At 46.6% G+C, this 20,935-nt stretch overlaps 10 protein-coding genes and 1 non-coding gene across 11 annotated transcripts; 7 read left to right on the top strand and 4 right to left on the bottom strand. All coding sequences in view use genetic code 12, as the record gives it.

Annotated features, from left to right (window-relative positions):
- Positions 1-24: 24 nt before the first annotated feature.
- On the bottom strand, positions 25-2,967 carry CXQ87_003186 (uncharacterized protein; the record flags this gene model as incomplete). Its single annotated transcript, XM_025481670.1, has 1 exon — positions 25-2,967. One exon carries the CDS (start codon positions 2,965-2,967, stop codon positions 25-27), a length of 2,943 nt encoding a protein of 980 aa, XP_025336288.1.
- A 750-nt stretch (positions 2,968-3,717) lies between these two features.
- Positions 3,718-4,352, top strand: CKB2 (casein kinase 2 regulatory subunit; the record flags this gene model as incomplete). The annotated part of the gene is made up of 2 exons (XM_025481671.1): positions 3,718-4,058; positions 4,094-4,352. 2 exons carry the CDS (start codon positions 3,718-3,720, stop codon positions 4,350-4,352), a joined length of 600 nt encoding a protein of 199 aa, XP_025336289.1.
- A 398-nt stretch (positions 4,353-4,750) lies between these two features.
- MSW1 (tryptophan--tRNA ligase) lies at positions 4,751-5,857 on the top strand (the record flags this gene model as incomplete). Its single annotated transcript, XM_025481672.1, has 1 exon — positions 4,751-5,857. The coding sequence occupies one exon, from the start codon at positions 4,751-4,753 to the stop codon at positions 5,855-5,857; it is 1,107 nt and encodes a 368-aa protein (XP_025336290.1).
- Positions 5,858-6,639: 782 nt separating this feature from the next.
- Positions 6,640-8,916, top strand: CXQ87_003189 (uncharacterized protein; the record flags this gene model as incomplete). Its single annotated transcript, XM_025481673.1, has 1 exon — positions 6,640-8,916. The coding sequence occupies one exon, from the start codon at positions 6,640-6,642 to the stop codon at positions 8,914-8,916; it is 2,277 nt and encodes a 758-aa protein (XP_025336291.1).
- Positions 8,917-9,321: 405 nt separating this feature from the next.
- On the top strand, positions 9,322-9,408 carry CXQ87_003190. Its single transcript has one exon. It is a non-coding gene; the product is annotated as a tRNA-Lys (tRNA).
- Positions 9,409-9,497: 89 nt separating this feature from the next.
- On the top strand, positions 9,498-10,421 carry PNP1 (purine-nucleoside phosphorylase; the record flags this gene model as incomplete). The annotated part of the gene is made up of 1 exon (XM_025481674.1): positions 9,498-10,421. One exon carries the CDS (start codon positions 9,498-9,500, stop codon positions 10,419-10,421), a length of 924 nt encoding a protein of 307 aa, XP_025336292.1.
- Positions 10,422-10,547: 126 nt separating this feature from the next.
- Positions 10,548-11,441, bottom strand: SEC13 (GTPase-activating protein; the record flags this gene model as incomplete). Its single annotated transcript, XM_025481675.1, has 1 exon — positions 10,548-11,441. The coding sequence occupies one exon, from the start codon at positions 11,439-11,441 to the stop codon at positions 10,548-10,550; it is 894 nt and encodes a 297-aa protein (XP_025336293.1).
- Positions 11,442-11,570: 129 nt separating this feature from the next.
- On the top strand, positions 11,571-12,112 carry CXQ87_003193 (uncharacterized protein; the record flags this gene model as incomplete). Its single annotated transcript, XM_025481676.1, has 2 exons — positions 11,571-12,034; positions 12,082-12,112. The coding sequence occupies 2 exons, from the start codon at positions 11,571-11,573 to the stop codon at positions 12,110-12,112; spliced, it is 495 nt and encodes a 164-aa protein (XP_025336294.1).
- Positions 12,113-12,169: 57 nt separating this feature from the next.
- Positions 12,170-15,001, bottom strand: CXQ87_003194 (uncharacterized protein; the record flags this gene model as incomplete). Its single annotated transcript, XM_025481677.1, has 1 exon — positions 12,170-15,001. One exon carries the CDS (start codon positions 14,999-15,001, stop codon positions 12,170-12,172), a length of 2,832 nt encoding a protein of 943 aa, XP_025336295.1.
- Positions 15,002-15,705: 704 nt separating this feature from the next.
- On the bottom strand, positions 15,706-17,900 carry ECM4 (omega-class glutathione transferase; the record flags this gene model as incomplete). The annotated part of the gene is made up of 3 exons (XM_025481678.1): positions 15,706-16,380; positions 16,885-17,658; positions 17,694-17,900. The coding sequence occupies 3 exons, from the start codon at positions 17,898-17,900 to the stop codon at positions 15,706-15,708; spliced, it is 1,656 nt and encodes a 551-aa protein (XP_025336296.1).
- A 1,756-nt stretch (positions 17,901-19,656) lies between these two features.
- Positions 19,657-20,883, top strand: CXQ87_003196 (uncharacterized protein; the record flags this gene model as incomplete). Its single annotated transcript, XM_025481679.1, has 1 exon — positions 19,657-20,883. One exon carries the CDS (start codon positions 19,657-19,659, stop codon positions 20,881-20,883), a length of 1,227 nt encoding a protein of 408 aa, XP_025336297.1.
- Positions 20,884-20,935: the final 52 nt, after the last annotated feature.

Below are 20,935 nucleotides of genomic sequence, written 5' to 3' on the forward strand. Positions count from 1 at the left end.
TTGTGTATATTTCCGTGCCTATTATTAATAATCGTCCTCGATTAAACCTAATTGCTTGCTGAAATATTGGAGAACCCTCTGGGCGTCTCTGTTCTGTGCGCATGCAAATATGATCTCCTTGAGTAGCTCTTTCCTGTCGTAGCCGCATACCTGCGACTCTTCCACTGGGTTTTCCATAGATCCATTACCAAGAAGCTTCTCGCAAAGCTCAAAAAGTTTGGCTTTGAGACCTAATTCGCAAACTCTTCTGCAGTAGGTGATTAAAAAGTCATGGAAGTCCTTGAACTCTCCAAGAAGCTCGCTGCATAATATCCGATTCTCCATGTGAGATAACGAAATGGTGTTCTCGAGGTTTTCAAATCCTTCTTTCATAATCAAATTCTTCGAGATTTTGTTGAAGTACTTTCCTCTTCCCACGCGACTCTTCCTGATAATCTCCTCGTTGGTCTTATGTTCGAGAAGACCCAAGATGGACTCGTCGCCCGCCCGTAAAATCTTCGAAGCTTGGGGTTCGGACGAAACCTTATCGTCGCCTATGGAATCCCAGTAGTGAGAGCCAAATGCCCACCAGGCCTCTGTAACTGTCTGCCAAACGCCCATATCGGAGTTGAACAAATAGCCTGAACCATTGGAAAGAGTCACCAAAGGTATGCCTTTAGAAGTGATTGAACACATTGTGATATTTTCAGACTTGCTCAAAGTATCCTCACGAAACTTGCTATGAGAGTCTAGAATGGATGCAAGCGACAGAGGCGAGTGAAGTCGTATCTTTTTCAGGCCCATGTCCCAGACATATAGTTCACCAATTGCTGTCACTGCCATAAGGTAGTCTCCATGGCTCTCTAGGAAGACAATTGGAGACCCGAGAACCATTGGCGGAAGAAAACGCTTGCCTGAAACATGTGTGTAAGTGATAATTTGCCCGTCTGCTGTACAAACTGCCCAAAAACTGTTACCCTCGGTAGCAAGCTGTATATATCTAGGAATAAAGTCACTCCAGATAGGCAGCTCATTCTTGTAGCAAGTGATCCTCGATGGGGCATTCTCGTTTCCTTGTCCATTTCTCACATCTAAAAGCATCTTGTCATCTGTTCGGCATGATAATTGAAAAGACATCCTGACTTTTGGTATTGAGAGTCTCACTTTGGCGAAGGCTGTGTTGGGATTAAGTACAGCGGTGCCAACGAATTTGATAGGTTCAAGATCACGCCTAGCTTTTTTAGCAGGGCCTCCATCCTCTTGACTTCTATTTCTTTTGCTGTCCTTATGAATCTCCTGAGAAACGCCATACGACGGTCTGTCAAATTCCATTAAGGATTTGGTAGATGCTCTCGACTCATTATCACCTCCTATGCTTTTGGTGAGCGTGCTTGACTGAGCAGCCTGTCCGTTTCCATTCGATATGAGCATGGGCTGTATACGCTTTTTCCCATTCTTCGTGGATGTTTTTTGATTTGCGGTTGTCGGTGTTGAAGTCTCGCTTTTAGCCTTTGCGGTTGTTTTTGTCTTAGCTAAAGGGGTCGACGAGGATGCCTTTGTTCTGTCACCCATTGCAGTACTCATAATGTCATCAATTTGTCCAGGAGTGTTGCTCAGCAAAACTTCTGAAGTGATATCACCCTGAACTTCTGGGGCAATGTTGACTTCTTTCTCCTCCTCCTTCTTCTTCGCAGAAGTGACCCTCTTTTCCGATTTGGTTTTCACTGGCTCAGCAAATGCGTCAGCCAATTTTATGGAATCCTTTTGGTCTATCAAATCGGAACCAGACTTTTGGCCACGCTTGGTTGTAGTTTCAGAATCTTTGGCGGAGAAGGGCTTGATGAAGGCCCTCTGTGTATCTTTGAGCTTCTGAAGTCTTTCTTCTGTGATGGGCTCTCCTAATTCGAGAGGATCAAACTTGACGAAAGTGAGATGACCATCGAGCGAAGCGAGAATAAGTTGTTGGCCATTTCTGTCCCAGCAGATGTCGACTATTGGTTTCTCAGATACTTCTCGAAGAACGGCAATGGGTGATTCTTTTGTGGTATTCCAGAGTGCCAAAGTCTTGTCAGAACCAGCCGATGCAATGATATGATAGATATTGTGAGCGTCTGGTTCACTCGACTCTTCTTTAGCCTGAAATATGTGCGGGCTAAACTTGACTACGTCGCAATCGACATCATGACCAACTAGGCTTACTTTATGCTCCCAATCTTGAGATCTCGATAGGAGTGAAATGAGTGACGTGTGCTGTTTGCTTGCCGAGGGCACTGAGAAGAATTCATCATCGCTCGACCACGAAATTCTTTCGTAGTGTATTGCCATTAAGGTTGTTGGATTATTGTTCATGAGTTTTGAGATTTTGTTGGTCAATTTGAATTGATAATTGTCCGAAGCGTCGTAGTGATATTGGTACACATGAAGGAATGTATCGAGACCCATGGTGACAAAATTGCTGTTGGAGTGATTGAATGCGATGCTTTTTTGGGAGCTTGTCTTTCCCTTGCTTCCATCGTCCGTTGTCTCGTTGAGCGACTGGTATGTTTCCTTGACAAGATCGTATATATGGACTCTACCATCACTAGTACTCCATGATAACAATCTCAGATCTGCAGACCATGATATATCAGCAATTTCGGCTTCTTTGTCTTTAGCCAGCGGCCACGGATATAGTAGTTTATGTGATAAATCCGTTATGTTGGTGAGGTATACAAAGCCGTTCACATCACCTGAAGCCAAGTACGCAGGCTGAACCGTCGACCATCTCGCTACCCTAACGGGAGATTCGTGTATCTTGATTGTTTGTGTGGGCTGGATTTTCGATATTTCCTCCTCAGAAACACCTTCAAGACGAGATAGCTGAGAGTAGTCCCAGACACAGATATCAGTGTCATTTCCTGTCGTAGCAACATATCTGCTTGACAGGTCAATATCCACGGAGTGTACTTCACCTCCATGAAGCAATTGCGGAAGGACCAAAAGTTTCATTGGATTTGGCAGTTAGATGAACACACTAGTATGAGGGACGTTGAGTATCTCAAACCTGCACTTGAGTTGGACACCGCTAACGCTTCCTCTTCGAAATAAGCCTCCAAATTTAGTTCTTGGGTGGTCAAGGACATATTTCAATATAATTTTTCACTTTCTTTTCTATTCCGAGTAATACTAACTGTAAAATTACTTCCTTGATTTTTAAGGGGTACAAGACAATCATAGAATTGGCCAAGCCTGAGTAATACTGCCGCTTTCGCAAAATTTCAACAAGATTCTTGTACATTTGGAAAAGTTGTCTACATTTAAAATTGAAAAAGATACTCTCAATTTGTACTTTTATTCAAATCCGCCGAGTATTAGTCAAATAAGCAACACCTTTCTACACATTATTTATTACCACGCCTGAATTCCATTGGTTGGCTCCGTCTCTTCGCAGGCGCTTATCTATAATAAATCACGTGAGATCAAATGGTTTTTGAACTTCTTCCAGATTACATCACCTTGGTGATTCATACTTGTAATTTTCAAAAATGTATATTGCAACTCACATTCAGAACCTCTCTTGACCGATAATATTGCCTCATGACCGTCAAGTTGGGCATCTTTTTGGCCGAAAAAAGTGGTCCGTTATACAAGGGGTGAAGTCCGAGTGTACAAAAAACACTTCTTTGACCCGTAGTCCACATAATCGAGAAGCCAGTCTGAACCCCACAAGGCATATTTTGCGTACATTGAGCATCTAAAATGTCGCATGCAGCCATTCATGAAAATGGCAATGACCAGCTCACCGACTCGAGCTCAGACTTCTCTGAATATTGGATTGACTTGTTTTTAGGGATAAAAGGCAACGAATACTTCTGTGATATAGACGATGACTACATCCGGGACCGTTTCAACTTGACGGGCCTCAACCAAGAGGTGAGCAAGATTCCCACGTTGGTGGATATCATTACTGACATGGCCGATATAGAGCATCAACCTGAGGAACATCGAGATGCTTTAGAACACAATGCAAGAATACTATACGGTCTCATCCACGCAAGATACATCTTATCTCAGCGAGGCCTCAACAAAATGTTCGAGAAGTATAAGAACGGTGATTTTGGATATTGCCCTCGAGTTCATTGCCACTTGCATCCACTTCTTCCCGTTGGGTTGAGCGATCAGCCAGAATCAACTCAGTGAAACTATATTGCGCTAAATGTGAGGACTTGTACAATCCGAAGTCAGGCAGACATGCTATCGTCGATGGAGCTTACTTTGGAACATCTTTCCCTGCTATGTTCTTCCAAAACTTCCCCATGCCATTCCAGTTCATAGTCGGGAGACTTACACACCCAAAGTCTTCGGATTCAGGGTACACGAATATTCCAAGTTAGATAGATGGAGAAAATTTCAGAGGCGGAAACTTGAAAAGAGACTACAAGGATACGGCATCGAAATCAATAATACCAGTGGCGGGTTTCTTGCTGAAGAGAACAAGGGCGATCAGGGTATCCTAATTAGAAGCGTTTTGAAGGGAGTTTAATTTGGATCATGAGATTGGTCATTTCGAGTGAGCTAGGCACAAGGTGTACGTCAAAGGGCACAATAAGCGGTGATCGAATGCATAACGGCCGTGGGCACAACTTGCAAGCGGTCCGCGGGCAGTTTTTATGTACAAAGCATCAACTTCCGTTTTTGAGCATCAGTCATTAGCGGGAGAATAGAAAACATCGAGCTCAAAAGTGTAGACCAGTAGTGCGCGATATGGATATCAAAGATTACCACCTATTGAATGCTAAGAACGGGAATTAGAGCCGTGCGCAACAAGGCCACTGTGGCGAGCATAGATAGGGTAAGTGAGTTTCCAGCGGACTCAAGAATCTTTTCACTTATACAACCAACTGGAAAGATCCACCTAGGAAACTACTTGGGTGCGCTCAAGAACTGGAAGCACATAGCGAATGAAGCCCCACCATCAGTGAGCTGTTTCTTCGGAACAGCGGATCTCCACTCCTTGACAATACAGCCTGAGCCAAACACTCTTAGAGAGAACAGGGACGGCGCCATCGCCAGTTTACTTTCCCTGGGTCTTGATCCGCACAGATGTGTGATTTTTCACCAGTCGAGCATTCCAGAGCACGCCGAACTCAATTGGATCCTTGTGTGCTTGACGAGTATGGGAGCATTAAACCGAATGACTCAGTGGAAGCTGAAGGCCAATATCAACGAAAGCCAGAGCATCTACACAGAAAAGGTGATGGGCCAGACAAAAGCAGGTCTCTTAATATACCCTGTTCTCCAAGCAGCTGATGTCTTGCTCTACAACTCCACCCATGTGCCTGTCGGCGACGACCAGGCCCAGCATTTGGAGCTTTGCCGCAACATTGCTTCAACTTTCAATCACACCTACGGGAACTTTTTCCATCTTCCCCAGACGCTTCTCACACCGGCTAAGAAGATTGCAAGTTTGAGAACACCAGAGAAAAAGATGTCAAAAAGTGACCCTGATCAGAATTCATCAGTTTACGTGAATGACGAGCCAGACGTCATTGCGAAGAAGTTCCGTAAGGCTGTCACAGACTCTGTTCAAGGACCCGTTACGTTTGACCCTGTGAACAGACCAGGAGTATCAAATTTGGTAAGCATTATCTCCGGCATTCTCGACAAAAGCACAGAGCAGACAGTCAAGGACTTGGCGTGGATCGAAAACCACAAGCAACTAAAGGACTACGTTACGGAGGTTGTCGTGGAGGAGTTCAAGGACAAGCGAGCTGAGTACGAGCGGTTGATTGGCGACCGTGCCTATTTGGCTGAAGTTACAGCCCTAGGTACCAACAAGGCTCGTGAAATAGCCACAAGCAACCTTCAGCAGGTCAAAAAACTTGTTGGTTTAGCGTGATGTATGCTTCTTGCCCGGCGCACATAGCGTTTGTGGGTTGCAGAAATGGTTGCAAAATGCTCGCACCACATTGTACATAGCAGGGGCAGCAACCACCACAATGAAGTGAAGAATCACATAGAAGACGACATATACATAAATTGGTCGATTGAAATGAGTTAGCTAAAAATTGTAGATGTTGCGGAATAAAGCTACAATCTCCTTCGATCAAAGATCATGATATCCAACGACAAAGAACAACTGTGGCACTCGCAGTAAGACATTTCAGTGGCATGCCAAAAAAGAGGCTTCCGAAAGCCCTATCAAATCGCATCAAAGGGCATGTCAGCTCGGATCCCGCGGAACTCTCAAATCACGCTTAAGGCGCCGTGGGGCTGTTTGCTGTACGCGCTATACTAGTCGCGAGACACCGCGAAACCGATGGCTGCAAAACAAACAAGGCCAGGGCCCACCACCTGAAGGGCCCCTTTGGCCCCCAAACTTCAAAAACACTTTCAAGATTTAAAGTGGCAGGCTTCCAGTTATTTATAGTATTCGTCTCCCCGTTTCTTTTTCTATTTCCGATACGTCATCTTCCCTCGCGTCGCGTTGTTTACATGGGAGCGTTGTGCGACCATGCAATCGATGTTCTCCATCCTGTGGTGAAAGATCTCTGCCCTAACAACATTGCGCCCTGTGTGCGAGTCCCGTGGTCAAGTCTTGTTTATACGTCACTTTTTTTTTTGTTTAGAGAAACACCTTTCTTCTGGAGCAGCCATCCACATTCGTTTACTAAAAAGGCCATGACTCCAGAGGACCAGCTCTACAGACGGATGCAAGTCAAGGTCTTGTACTCCTTCGACAACAGTCCGACGGTGTTCTTGTCTCGTTCCAAAAACCAGTATTCGGTGAAAGTCGCCCAGATTCCAATGCAACTGGCCACCGAAGAGGAGGCCCTAGTCACCCTAGGTGCCTTCGACCTTAAGAATTGTGTTCAGCAAATCCTCAAATCGTCTCCGGAGCACTTTCGTCTTCATGACCAAGACTACGCGGTTTACTATAAAGACATCACCGAGCAGCCTGACGAGCCCTTCGTGGCCAATGGTGTCATGTCCTCCTTGCTTTCGTCAGGTAAACAACACCTCGTGCCTGGCCGTGTCTGCCAAAACTTGCTGGCCTCCTTTTTGTTTGGCGATAAGGCAAACTCCTCCTCGTTGACCTTGGAGATTCGCCTCAAACTCAATGTTATTGAGAAGCACCCAGAGGAGCAACAACAACGCCCCAACCCGGAGAAGATGAAGCTGGCCTCCCAGGCTTCTCCATCATACCCACAGCAGTCACAGCCGCCTGTGCGGAGAAGCAGGCCTGCCAAACAGCAAATGGCCTCCTCAGCCGCCGTCAAGGCTACAAGGACGAAGTCACTTCCAATCTTCTACCATCCTCCTAATCAGCATATTTCCAACATCATCAACGCCGATAAGTCGAACGTACCGTCGCGTTACGATAGCAAGAGCATCCAGGAACGGTTCAGTCTGGCGCCGTTCATGCTGGCCAAGATCATTGACAAACCTGCCAGAAAGAGACGGCGCTCCAACGTGCCATTGACACCCACGGTCCAGACTCCAGTGGATAACGGCTTACAACCCATGCGAGCCATGAAGACCCGGTCCATGGTTAGTAATGTTTTCCCTTCGCATTCTATGATCAGCTCGCCAATTCACGAGGAGCTCATGTCCGAGGCCTCGGATGATACTGAATATCAAGAGAACAGCCGACCCATAGATGAAGAGGATGAAGACGAGGAGGACTACAATTCTCAAAACGACGCGTCGTCATCCCCCTTTACGCCACAACAACCACCCTATAAGCCCGGTCAACAGGAGAAAAAGCATCAATCCAACTCCATAATACCGAACAACGACCACTCCCAATTTCAATCACTTCCCGACACCGAAGATCTCGATAGCAAAAAGACTCACACTATCCCGAGCACGAAGCTACCTCACGATCACGATCTCATTTGCATTAATAGAAACTGCGCAGCGAATGACTCCATAACATGGAGATACTTCGAGACAAAGTTTCATCCAAGCTATTTGAACATCCAGCGTGCTGAAAAGTTCGACAAGTCGCTCTACGATGGTATGTTTGGGCCCTTGTGTAATGCTTGTTACCTTTTCCTCCGTAACAAGGGCTTCATGCGCCCTGAAGCGGTCGTTAAGAAATATCTACAACAACAGAAGTATAAAAAGGAGCTCAAACTCAAGGAGGACGCTACTCGTGACAAGTCTTCTCCCTTTTCCAGTGCTATGATGGAGCTCAACAAGTTTCCTACTCCTACGCATGCTCCATCGGCTATAAATGAATTTATCAAGAACCAGAATAATAAGGGTCATGCTGGTGTCAACCTTAGCAAGCAACCAACGCCTCTGGCAAATGGGCGTACGCCGACTGACGTGTCCGACTATCAGGATCTTAATGATTTCATGAACCAGTTGAATTCCTTTGGCGGTCCTCTTACGGATATCGACCTTCCACAAGACCTTCAGTCCAATAGCAAAAAAGAAAGCACACCTCCAGCTATGGCTACGAAGTCAAATACTCGTGTCATAAATTTATATGAAGACGAAGACAAGGAAAATCAACCGCCAACTGTTGAAGACGACATTCACGATTTTGACCAGATGATAATGAAATCCTTCAGTCTGCGGTCCAGTCCAGATCACCAGGACTGGTCTCAGTTCTTTGGTGAGCCGACACCAAAGGATGCAAACACACCAGGCGCCGTACTGCTGCGTACACCACTTGCTGACACCTCGAATAACTCCAATGCGCTCAGAAGGCCGCTGCCAAAGCTCGATGGCCAGAAAGCTGCTGTAGTGAACATGCCGTCATCTCCGCTTTTGTCGAGCTATGATGATCTGTCAAACAAAAGCAGAGACATGCTCAACAAAAATTCATCTCCTGGGACTACAGCAGTCAGGAATGATACGACGATGTCATACGTACAAGGATCCAAGTCGAGTCCCCATAGTGAAATTGGCATGATTGACGAGAAACAAAGCCTTCAAGGTTTGTGATGCATTAATAATATAAATATCTCATTTAAACTCAGTCAAATCGACTAAGACTTGATGTAGAAAAACTTCTTACGAAATCTTCATCCCATACCTCCTGCCCTGAAACTGGGCATCTCACATCTCTTTTGTGACGGTTTCCAATAGGATATCTTTTAAGTCTTTTCCTAGAGATTTTCGCTGAGGTCGTTACCAGTTTTCTTCCGAATCAGGGTGTAAAGAAGGTAGCATGATACTTTGGACCCTGGTTACCTGAATATTAGCCCAAATCGGCTCAAAATTTTACATAATGATACTGAAAGCAAGCTAAAACTATTACAAAACTCAAAATTTTGAAATATCGAGTCCAGTTCCAGAGACTAGATTTAAATGAATATATAGAGGCAGCATTTGTGTCCAACAATAACAGCCTGGTTAGCTCAATCGGTAGAGCATTTGACTCTTAATCTTCTAAGGTCAATCAAAAGGTTGCGGGTTCGAGCCCCGCATCGGGCTTCTTTTTTGCATCCCTATACTATTCTCACACCACCAACTGCGGGCTTGGCTAAAATTGATCAGATAATAATAATTCATAAACTACTACAATGTCCTTAGTTGCCCCCAAAGATTACATGGCTTTGCTTGACAAAGCGGCCTCCTCACTTAAAGAAAAACTCGCTCAATTCAAAGATACACCAATCGTGAGCCCAAGAGTACTCATCATCTGTGGATCTGGATTGGGAGGCATCGCCAATGTGTTAGCGCCAGAACCACGTTTGGAGGTTCCTTACGGTGACATTCCTGGCTTCAAAACATCAACTGTGCCTGGTCATGCTGGAAAGCTCATCTTTGGTACAATTGGTGAAAACAAAGTGCCAGTTATCTGCATGGTTGGAAGGTTGCACTTCTACGAGGGTTACACTTTCCAAGAAACCACATTCCCAGTGAGATTAGCCAAGCTCTTGAACGTGAAGACTGTTGTCGTTACCAACGCTGCGGGAGGCGTCAATGACAAATTCAAGCCTGGTGACTTGATGATCATCGAGGACCACATCAACTTCCCTGGCCTTGCTGGATTCCACCCATTGAAGGGTCCTAACTTGGACGAATTTGGTCCTCGTTTCCAGCCATTGTCTGACGCTTACAGCCACGAATTGCGTCACTTGTTCTTCAAGAAAGCCAGTCTGTTGGGCGTGACTCGTGCCATTTACCAGGGTACCTATTTTTTTGCAGCAGGCCCCACATTTGAGTCGAGAGCGGAGGTCCGTATGATTCGTACTTTGGGAGGCGATGCTGTTGGTATGTCTACTGTGCCCGAAGTCATCGTGGCTCGTCACAGTGGCATGGACGTGTTGGCCTTGTCTCTTATCACAAATGCTGGTGTAGGTGAAAAGCCTCCTAGTGCATTCGAAGAAAACCCAAAGCCCTTGGATGATGGTATGGCCTCACACGACGAGGTGTTGGAGAGTGCTAATGAAGCATCGAAGGACGTACAGAAGATCTTCACAGCTACCATCAATGAGTTGTGAGCTTCCAGTTACAAAACCAATTGCATCAATAGTCCCCGTCTTTTATAGATAAAGTATATTAGATGATGAGCACCACATGCGGCAATTTCATTTTACAAAAGATCAAGTGATACCGATATTTTTGCTCTACTGCTCTACTTCCCCAGCGGACATCCATGTGCCCTTCAAGTTCTCCTTCCATAGCGTGACCTTGTTGTCGCCACCCGAAACAGCCAAGATGTTTCCCAGCAAAGACCAGGAGGCTCTCCAGCACACATCTGGGAAAGGTTCTGGCGTCAACGGCTGCTTCTGCCACACACCCTGATTATCCTGCGACCAGATGAGCACAGTGCGGTCTTGCGAGGCAGTAGCGATGTATGAGCGAACCAAGATCGAGGGGGACCATGCCACGTCTCTCACCCAGTCGGAATGACCGGCCAATTTGGCCTCTTCGACGTAGGAGCCCAGCGCCTGGTCGAATCTCCAAATCTTGGCTAAATTGTCGGAGCCGCAAGTCACAAATCTTCGCTGTTGGTTACTGGCGTCCTTCGCTCCAGAGGCACCAAGTGGAGCCCAAGAAGCCAGGTTCACCCCAATGGCATGGGCGTCGAAGATGACATGCGAGGTGGTTCCATCGTCGTTGAAGTCCACGACGGAAACTTTACCATCAGATGATGTGCATAACAAGACAGCGCCCAATTCGTGAGGAGCCCACGAGACAGAATTCACGGAGGCCAGGTGGATCAGGTGTTCAGCGATAATGGACCACTGCTGTGTTTCAGGCTGTTCTTTCCAAATGATAGCTTTGCCATCGTACGAGCACGAGGCCAAAATGGAGCCAAACTTGGGATGGGCCCAAGCAACCTGCCATATAGGTCCATCGTGGCCGACTAAGGTCTCCACCAACTTGTGGCTGTCAGTGCCCTCAATGTCAAAGATTTTGATCGTCTTGTCTGACGAGGCAGTGGCCAATCTCTTGCCGTAGTAGTCGAGCACGGCATCGTGGATCAAGTCGTCATGAGCGTCTGTGATAGCCACCATTTTGTGCTTTTAAATGGCGTAGCTTAGTTGCCTCGAGCTCTGCTATAAGGTTAGCGACCGTGTTGTTCGCACTGCGCACCCGTACCTCAGCCTTGGGGCATAGTTGCAACCGATTTCAATGAGAGCGATATGGAGCTAGATCCCAGGCATTTGCCTTCATTGGTGTCTTTGCTCAATGACCAAATTACAGAATTAGATGATAGAATTGTGACTTTGACCGCATCTGCCAAAAAGTTGGTTTCGCCTGAGACTTACGAAGAACTCTCGAAGGAGAAACCTGCTCTGGAAGCTCAAGAGCTAGATGAGGAATCGCTTATCGAGGAGCTAGAGAAAAACAGAATCCAGCTTGTTGCTTCTTTGCAACAACAGGATTTCATTCGAGGGAAATTGCAGGAGATGATCGCTGATTCTCAACTGCTTGTCAGTACCGTTGTGGATCAATGTGAGGCTAGAAAAAGCGAAACAGAGAACGAGGAAGCGGCTTTCGAGGAGCGCTGTGCTGGCTACAGAAGCTCTATTGAAGATTTAACCATCAATGATTTGAAAGATAACGTGGAGAACTCTTCTCGGGTGTTGGACTACCTTCAAACAGAGTCTCTTCGGAAGCTTCAAGGGATCTCCACCGCACAAGGAACCCTAGAATCAGAGGCTTACAAGAAGCTGTTGAATGAAACTATCAATGTATTGAATACCACTTTCGAGAAGTTGGTGAAGACCTAATGCTTAACTTATTGTTCTGCGCTGGGCGTGGTTGGCGTGGTGGGCTCCTGGCCCACGAGCCTGTAAACCTTGTCGATGTAACGCCTGTTTGGATCAATCTTGCGGTATATTTTCCTGATTCTGTCCAAGTCCATTTTCGACCGGTCAAAGTTGAAGACCTGGAGTACAAAGACCATGAGCTCGTAAAGATATGTCACGATAATGCGGAGGCCCCAATAGGTATTCTCATACTCCTTGTCCTCCTTCTTGACATAATCACGGCCCGTCAAACTGAAAATGATCTTGCGACGTTCCTCATCGTCTTTGAATACCTTGTGAAACTTGGGGCTATGAATCAAGTGCTCTGAAATGTCCTCGAGTTTCTGGACACTACCCTTATTGAGGTTGAAGTCGAATTTCCTGGTGTTGTCATCCAACTCGTTGATCTTTTTCAATAAGTCTCGCGATCTGAAAGCCATTCTATCGATGTTGTCTGTGATGTCCCGCATACGACCGGCAAGTACCGCTGAATAGTTATCTTCGATATTTTCATGCTTTGATTGCATCTGCGCGTAGACATTTTGAAGCTTCACCAACTCGAAATTAGTCTGTTTGTAGAGTCGTCTCACCTTGTCGTTCCCAGTTCTATCGAGAGAAGCTTTCAAGCATTCTAACTTGGCCAATTGCATCAATCGTTGAAGGAATTTCATGCAAACTTGTTCCTCTGAAATCGGTCTTTCGTACCTTAAAAGATGTTCATCAAGGCACGACACAGAAAGAGATCTTCTGAAAGGGGTCTCCTTCCTTTCGATAATCTCGTGGATTAGCTCGACACGCTCCTCTCGAACAAATTCAATGGTATTTAAATTCAAGTCGGACCCAGGATGAACAATCGGGAAGGAATTACGCCGATTGAGAAGAGCCTTGGTATCTCTTTGACACGATTCTGGCGCACACTCCTCCACTGCCTGCTTACAAGCTTCGTAGTCTGCTCCATTTGCGAGCTGATTGAGTTGAGCATCCAACAATGATTCGTTAAAATGTTGCTTGCTCGGAGATGCCTTGTCAGTTGCAGCAAAGTCGGCGAACATGTCTTTTTTGGCAAGACCGTTTCCCCTCCTTCCTTGGAAACCGAATCTCATACGACTTCCTCTTTTGTTGCGATCGTTTGAGAATGCACTAGCATTTTGGTTCAAAGTTATCGCTTGTTTCAAACTGATAAACTTATATTTCGAGTTGTCATCCGAGCCCTTTCTTGAAGTTGAGCCATGACGATCTTGATGTGTTGTATGGCCGACATGTAGAGTTCTTTGTGGGAGGTCGTCATGATGAGATGACCCGTACCAAAGTCCTTTGAGAGTCTTGCCATACAAATGCTTGCGAACCAAAAGATCCAAATCTAAGGTTTCGATATCACTTGGTGACACATGATCACTAAGCTTTGATGCAATTTTGTTTCTGATCTTTCCTCCAGCAGCTGATGAAGGATCGAAGAAGTTGTCGTCGTCCTCCCTGACGATAATATGATCTTGCACTGTATTTTTGACGACGTTTGTAAGCTTCTTGAGTTCCTTTGAGTAATAAAGTCGGTTTCTCTTATATAAGGAGTTTTCCTTAGAGTTCTGTGAAAATCGAGATGTGCTTTTGTTTGGACCGTATGTTCCAACGTACGGATCATAAAAGTCCTCATGTTCATCTCCGGAGAGATCTCCAGTATGCTTAGTACTATCGGAGGGATACTTCTGGTTGGTGAAATTAAACAAGCGCAGAAGAGTCAACAAATCAAGCTTTCTCTTCTTCTCGATCTTGACCTGCTTTTGAAACTGACCGATAGAGAGCATGAAGTTTTCAAAATCAAAAACATCTTTTGGAACATCACAGCCTCCATACAAATGTAAGCGCAACCTAACGCTCAATGTGAGACTTAGAATGGCTGCGACGGACTTGGAGGGAAGAATGCCGCTTTTTGGATTAGGCTTGAAATTGAAATGAGGCAAGCCAATTAAACTCCACCAATTATTGATCGCATCTTCCGTTTTCTGACAGAGAAGGCCATCGCAGTATCTGGCATCAAGGAAATCAAAATAGAACAAACAAGTTTGTATAAGGTTCACCAACTGTCTAATAGCAAACTTCATTGGCACGCTCTCATCCAGGAGTTTGTACATCTGCCTGAACTTATCCTCTGATGCAGCAGAAACATTTTGAGCTGCAAGTGATAGGGAACGACCTCCGCAATTAAGTTTTTTGAGATTGGAGTTGAGGACGAAGCGCTCCTCCACAAGTCTGGTATCTCCTTCAGTCACAGGAATCAAATTCAAATTCGAAGGAAGCGCCTCTAAGCTGGTAACAAGTAAAAACTCATTGACGATTGTCTCGTCCTGCGAGGACAGGTTTGTCTCTGGTTCCATCTTCTTGAACGTAGCATGGTTCATCATCATCTCATTGAGGTACTCCTGGAACCGAGCCGGATACTGTTTCAGGGGCTTTCGTAGAATGGTAAACTTAATGACTTTCACCCTGGCTTCGGCACTGCCGGTATACGCGGAAATGACACCACCTATCTTTCTGCCTCGTATCCACTGGTCAACTAGGTATATCTCGAAACCCAGAGCCTCTGTCTCCTCAGCAACGTGGAATTCATCAAGTGCTATGAAATCTTTCTGGAAATAGCTGACCGCCTTGAAGTCGGGAAATATGTATGTTATAAGTTCTCCAGCATTATGCCGTTCATTTGTATCAAGCACGTTTTCCAGCGTGTTGTTCCCTTCTGCTTGCAGCTTGGGGACATACTGCCGTCGTGGAGGCCGCTGCTGGAACTCGACCGGAGCAAAGTTGACCACCGGTCCTAAAGCGTACATGAGGAATGTGCTTGTGATCAAAGAAGTCCGACTAAAAACCCCAGGTTATGCGGTAACGCATCGATGTATACCGGCCACGGTGCATCCGTATGATCACAGGTGGGAGACTAAAGTTATAGAGGGGCCAATATAAAAGTTGATTTTTTATCGTTTTTTGTGGGCTTAATGCTTTTTTTTTTTTTTTTGTTTTTAATCTCATAATTCTTAAATTTCTTGTGGTATTCCGATGCCGATCCATAGTGGCAGCCGTTGCGATACAGATACTCGGGTGAGATGATAACACTTTCATACGAGAATTAAGGCTGTTGTTTCTTACAAAAGCTTAAGTGCTTTAGTGTCATATGATCTCGGGATTGTAATGTTGAGCAGTCACTTTTGACGACTGTTGAGTCAATGGGAATGGGTGCAAATGCTGTGGCTGAGTCAAGCGATTGACATATACTTTAATCTACAGAGCCATTTCTCCCTATACATACTCTAGTCGTTAATCTACCAACGCTCTGAGTCTACTTCATCATATCCCACAGCTCTCGTTCATGAAATTATCATTTATTATGTCTTTTGACGATTACTCGTTATCGAAGCCTCGAGGCGCAGCACGAGGAATCACTTTATGTCGCTTTCATGGGCTTATGTCCCAGATTGCTGAGTTGAGATAGGGGTCAACGCAGCGTTTATACTAGTTTTAAATCTTGACTTCCCCATCAGACGATGGTGCAGCACTTGCTGTGGCTCTTTGACTTCTTGGATGCCGTTGACTGTCTATTTCTCTTGAGAACGGACTCACTGTCGATGCCGGCGCCGTTAACAGCGGCGCCCTTGTCACCCTCTAACGCCTGTTGTTTCTGCAACTCCTTCTGCTGTTTCTTCTCTGCGCTAATCTGGGCCTCCTTGAGCATGATCTGTCTCACAACGTCTATGAATGCCTCGTCAACATTGGTTTTATACATTGCAGACGTTTCGTAGAAGGGAACCAGTCCCCACTGTTGGGAGACCTTGATACCGTCATCGATGGACAAGACCCTGTCATCATCCAAGTCGCTCTTGTTACCAATGAGCACCATTGGTACGTTCTCCAGGTCCTTGATCCGGAGGACCTGCTCTCTCAAAGCCAACAACTCTGTCAAAGAGTTTTCGTCAGTCACTGAGTATACCAATAAGAAGCCCTTGCCCGACTTGATGTACAATTCACGCATGGCAGTAAACTGGGCCACACCAGCAGTATCCAAGATTTCTAGATCACAGGCTCTGCCGTCCACTTCAATCAGTTTTCTGTAGGAGTCTTCGATCGTGGGATCATAACTCTCGACATACACGCCTTGTACAAATTGGACAGTGACGGACGATTTACCGACACCACCAGCACCTAAGACGACGATCTTGTAATCTGCTGTTAGTTATGATTATAATTTCACCCTGTGTTGTCTTTAAGACATACCTCTCATAGTGTTTGATGTTTGTCGTGAACTAAATTCGCGTGTTTTCGAGCGCTCGGGCACAACACCTTAACGACAAAGCACCTCGCCTGTATTGAGCCAGGATCGGGAATTGTGGCTAAAAGAGAATAATAATAGCTTGATTTTTATTTTCCTGCGAAACAATGATTTTTGGCTTAAAATTTGCCTTTATTTTTTTTTTTTTATTGTTATTCGCTACTCACTCAGATCTCGATCTTGAACGGCTGGGCGCCTATTTGGTTCCTGCTGCGTGGTGCCTGAGGCTCAGGTGTATAGGGCAGGAAAATGGACTGATGAGATTTTAGCTTTACTTGAATACTCTGAAGACACTACTTGGGCGCGTCCGAATACAATTCTACGCGGGTGTCGGATATCATATTGAAAGGCATGTTGAACTAAATATTTGTGTTCTTACTCGATTTCGACGTCGGGAATAGGGCCCACAGGAGTGATTCCGTGTGGGTTGATGGCCTTATGCGACTTGGTGTAATGCTTCTTGATGTGTTCGAAGTTGGTCAGATCCTTGAAAGCTGGAATCTTCCAATATAGCAAACGTAACCAGTCGTTGATGTATGGGTACTGATGCCTGATCATGCCAATGTTGCACTTGAAGTGCTGGACGTACACAGGGTCGAAACGCACAATGGTGGTAAACAAACGAACATCCGCTTCCGTAAGGGTTGTTCCGGTCAAAAACTTGTCATTGTGGTTCTTGTCCTGGTTGGTCTTGAAAATCTGCTCCACCTTGTCCAAGTGAGCAAAGACATTCTTCACCTCCTTCTCGTACACTTCCTGAGAGGTGGCGAAACCGGTCTTGTAGACACCATTGTTGATGTTGTCATAGACCAAGTCGTTGATCTCGTCGATCCTGGACCGCAAGTTCTCTGGGTACAAGTCGACCTGGGCATAGTCTGCTGGCAACAAGTCGTTAAATTCGGAATTGAGCATGCGGATGATTTCAGCACTTTCGTTGCTGACAATTGTCTCCTTCTGCTTGTCCCACAAGACGGGAACGGTGAATCTGCCGTTGTATTCCGGGTTAGCCTTGAAATACAACTCCTTCAATCTCTCGAAACCATAATTTGGCTCAGCAGTACCCACAGAGATGTCGCCGTTCTTGAGACCCAGCAATTCCTCTTTTGTGGGGAATCTCCATCCGTTGTCGTCCATGTGCCAGTGTACAACCGAAACTGGCAATGCCTGAACGAGTCCTTCAAGGCTCTGGTGATGAGCACCCTATGGGCCCATGGACAAGCAAAAGAGACGTAAAGGTGGTATCTGTTCAAGTCGGGAGGAAATTCAGCATTGGGTTCCCTGGAGATGGCATTACGGAACTGGGAGGGCAACCTGCGATAAGCACCGTCCTTATCGGCGAATTTGAGGATTTCAATTTTGTTCTTCTGCGTGTTAGCAAAACCACGAATGAAACGCAAAAAGCTCATTTTTGTGAAAGACTTACTTCTGACATGGGAAGAAGAGTATTATACCGTCGACCCCAGACAGGCCCCGGGGTGGTTTATAGGGCTACCGGTGCAGGAGCCGCTCTGATTGCTAATGCATTACTACCCCATGACTAACGTAGAGGACCCTTTCACAGTAGCGAATTTCCATGCGTAAGCCGTTTTAGTTGAAATTGAGAGGATTGCGCTTGATTTTGGAGAAAAATCACAAAACACTGATTTATCAGCATAAACCCGCTTTTGTTCATTCGCACAGACTCACACGAGGGTAGCTCAGGCGCCCTAAGTAGCAAACGGTAGATAACAGCTGTCAGATTAACTTTGGGGTGCATACCTTTTTCAAGCAAGGGTTTGCAAGTTGATTCAAAGTCGGTCAATTCTGAGGTTGACTACAACCCGTGGCTGGAGGTAATGGGAGCCAAACGAATGGGCATAGTGAAGAGGACCAAGCACTGAGAAGACATTTGCCCTACTTGGCTCACTTCTTCAGCTAAGGCTAGTTCTAAAGCTAAAGCTTCTTCATCCCCGAGGCACTGAAACAAAGGCCGCCATGGTTGCTGGTGAAAAAGGCAAAAGCTAGTGTGGGGCTGCCGAGGGGCTTGGAACTAAGCTCTGAAAAAAACCGTCCCTGTTGGAGTCGTCAGAGGCTCGGATAAACCAGTATCCACAAACCACCCGCTGGAAGCTGTACCTTCTATATTTCTCTCACTTCAGCCACGGGCCCCCACTGACTCCGAAAATAAGTCGCTTCTTGCGCCATTTTGACAAGACACAAGTCGAAGAACTAACAATGCCCAAGGAATTATCGTCGCGCCGAACCCCGAACCAGTACGGGCTGTCAACGACTTCGATTCTGCAACCACAGATTTCTACAATAAACAACGAACGTTTCCAGAAAGCCAGACGCCCATAACCACCGTGGCTCGAGCCTCCCCGCTGACATCACCCTTCCGTAGTCAATGCAACCTCGTGATGAGCTGGGTTATGCTTAGGCTTGGCAACGAGAACTAACCATTACGCCAGCGTCCGAGCGTGGCACGGCGCTGGTGTGTTTACCTGGCGTTCTCGGGCGTTTAAAAAGAAATAAGCAACGGGACCCACGAATTACGGGTCTTGCCTGAAAAGGTGTGGGCCTATCCACCCTCAAAGTCACACAACATCCGGTCATCACCTGGGAAAACTGCCCTCCTTGGGAGGCCTACTAGATTGAAGAGGAGAAGAATAAAGTGATAAAAAAAAAAAAAAAAACCAAACTCCCTCTCAATTCTTCCTCTCTCCATCTCATCAGGGCTCGCGAGCCCTAGGCATTTGCAGCCACAAGCGCCGGTGCGGAACCTGGCTTCTGCCGCAGGCCTTGTCCAACCGTTGGGTCGGAGGGCCGTGGCGTTTGTGCTCCGCAACAGCACGCACAGCGGCTCTGCAGAAGACGATCAACGTTTTGGGAAAACCAGATCTGTCGGCCATTTTACGAAATTATACGACATCTCCCATCTCCGAGAATCACCCCCAGCCAACTCCCAGCCCTTACCCCATTCCCAAAACACTGGGGTCCTGAGGCCTGGGGCTCGAGCCGCGACGTTTTGGTGGAAAATCTTCTCGCCCGCGGCTGGGTGCAGGAATTCGCTCCCAAAAAGCCGACACATACGCAGAACCTCACATCAAGCGGCTCATCGCTTTTCTCCATCTCCTAGATCCACAACACCTTCTTCCGCGCGTCCTTCGTTAAAACGTCCAGTACATGTCCTCGCCTAATGACCGAAGAGAAGACGTCAAGTCCACCTACGCCCTGCCCCTACCGTACTCCCAAAAGGCCGTAGGCCTCCATCCTCCCGCTGGGCAAATGTCCTCGGCCTCCTACTACAACACCCAACCCTATTATGGCCAGTCCTTGAACAACGTCTACCTGATGGGCAACAAATACTCCATGCCCAACTTCCACTCGTCCCAGCAGGACCCTTTCACCGCATACCAATACTCCCAGGCCCAGCCCATCTCTTTACAGCAGCCGCTTCTGCAGCCTTTACTGCTGCAACAGCATTTACAACAACCGTTGCAACAACAACCTTTGCTGCAACAACAGCCTTTGCCGCTGCAGCCTTTGCAACAGCCCGTGGCCCTGCTGCTGCACGCCTTGCCGCAAACCATCCCTCTGCTGCTTCTGATCCCCGTGCAACTGTACCAGCAGGTTCAGCAAGTCCAACAGGTGCCTCAACAGCCTGTGCAACAGGTGCTGCAGCTCTCCCTGTACCAGTACCAGCAGCCTCAGGCCTCGTACCAACAGCTACCTTCGCAGATCGCCCAACCTTTGCAGTCAACAGCTCCGCTTTCTAGATCCAGCTCTGCTGTTCCACCAGCCCTGGGCACGCCGGCCACCACAGCTTCCAATGGCCACGCGGAGGTGCCCCAGCAGGACGAGTCTTTTGTGTACTTCAAAGATCCTGTCTACCGCAACAAGTCTCAGCTGAAGCCCAAGTACAACCCCAAATCCTTGACGCCTTCCAAACTGACCAAGGGCCCAAGAAAGGGCAAGAAGGATGGCGACTCCAGAGATGCGTCCAAGCCATATGTCTGTACCTACCAGGATTGCGAGTGGTCTTTTGCTAGACAATCGGATTTGCGCAGACATGAAAAATCTCACCTGGAACCCATGTTCCACTGCCCTTACTGGCGTACCGACCCAACCTGCCACAGAAACGGTGGCTCTTTCAACAGATTAGATGTCTTGAAGAGACACTTGCGTCTTGTCCATTATGTCAAGGACAAGGAGCACATGTACCCTGGCTCTGACCCAGGCTGGTGTCGCAGCTGCCAGAAAATGTTCCAGACTTCCAAGCATTTTGTGGAACACTGTTTAGACTGTGCTGGTCTGATTTCTGTTGCTGACTGGAGGCTTGATAAATCCGGAAAGCTGGAAGAAAACCTTGAAAAGAACGACGCCGAAAAGAACGGCGACACAAAGCATTAACGTTACGACGGCCTCTCATTATACAAAACTGAACATACAACATTGAACATAG

The sequence above is a fragment of the Candidozyma duobushaemuli genome, assembly GCF_002926085.2.
Source record: "Candidozyma duobushaemuli strain B09383 chromosome Unknown C_B09383, whole genome shotgun sequence".
NCBI lineage: Eukaryota > Fungi > Ascomycota > Pichiomycetes > Serinales > Metschnikowiaceae > Candidozyma > Candidozyma duobushaemuli.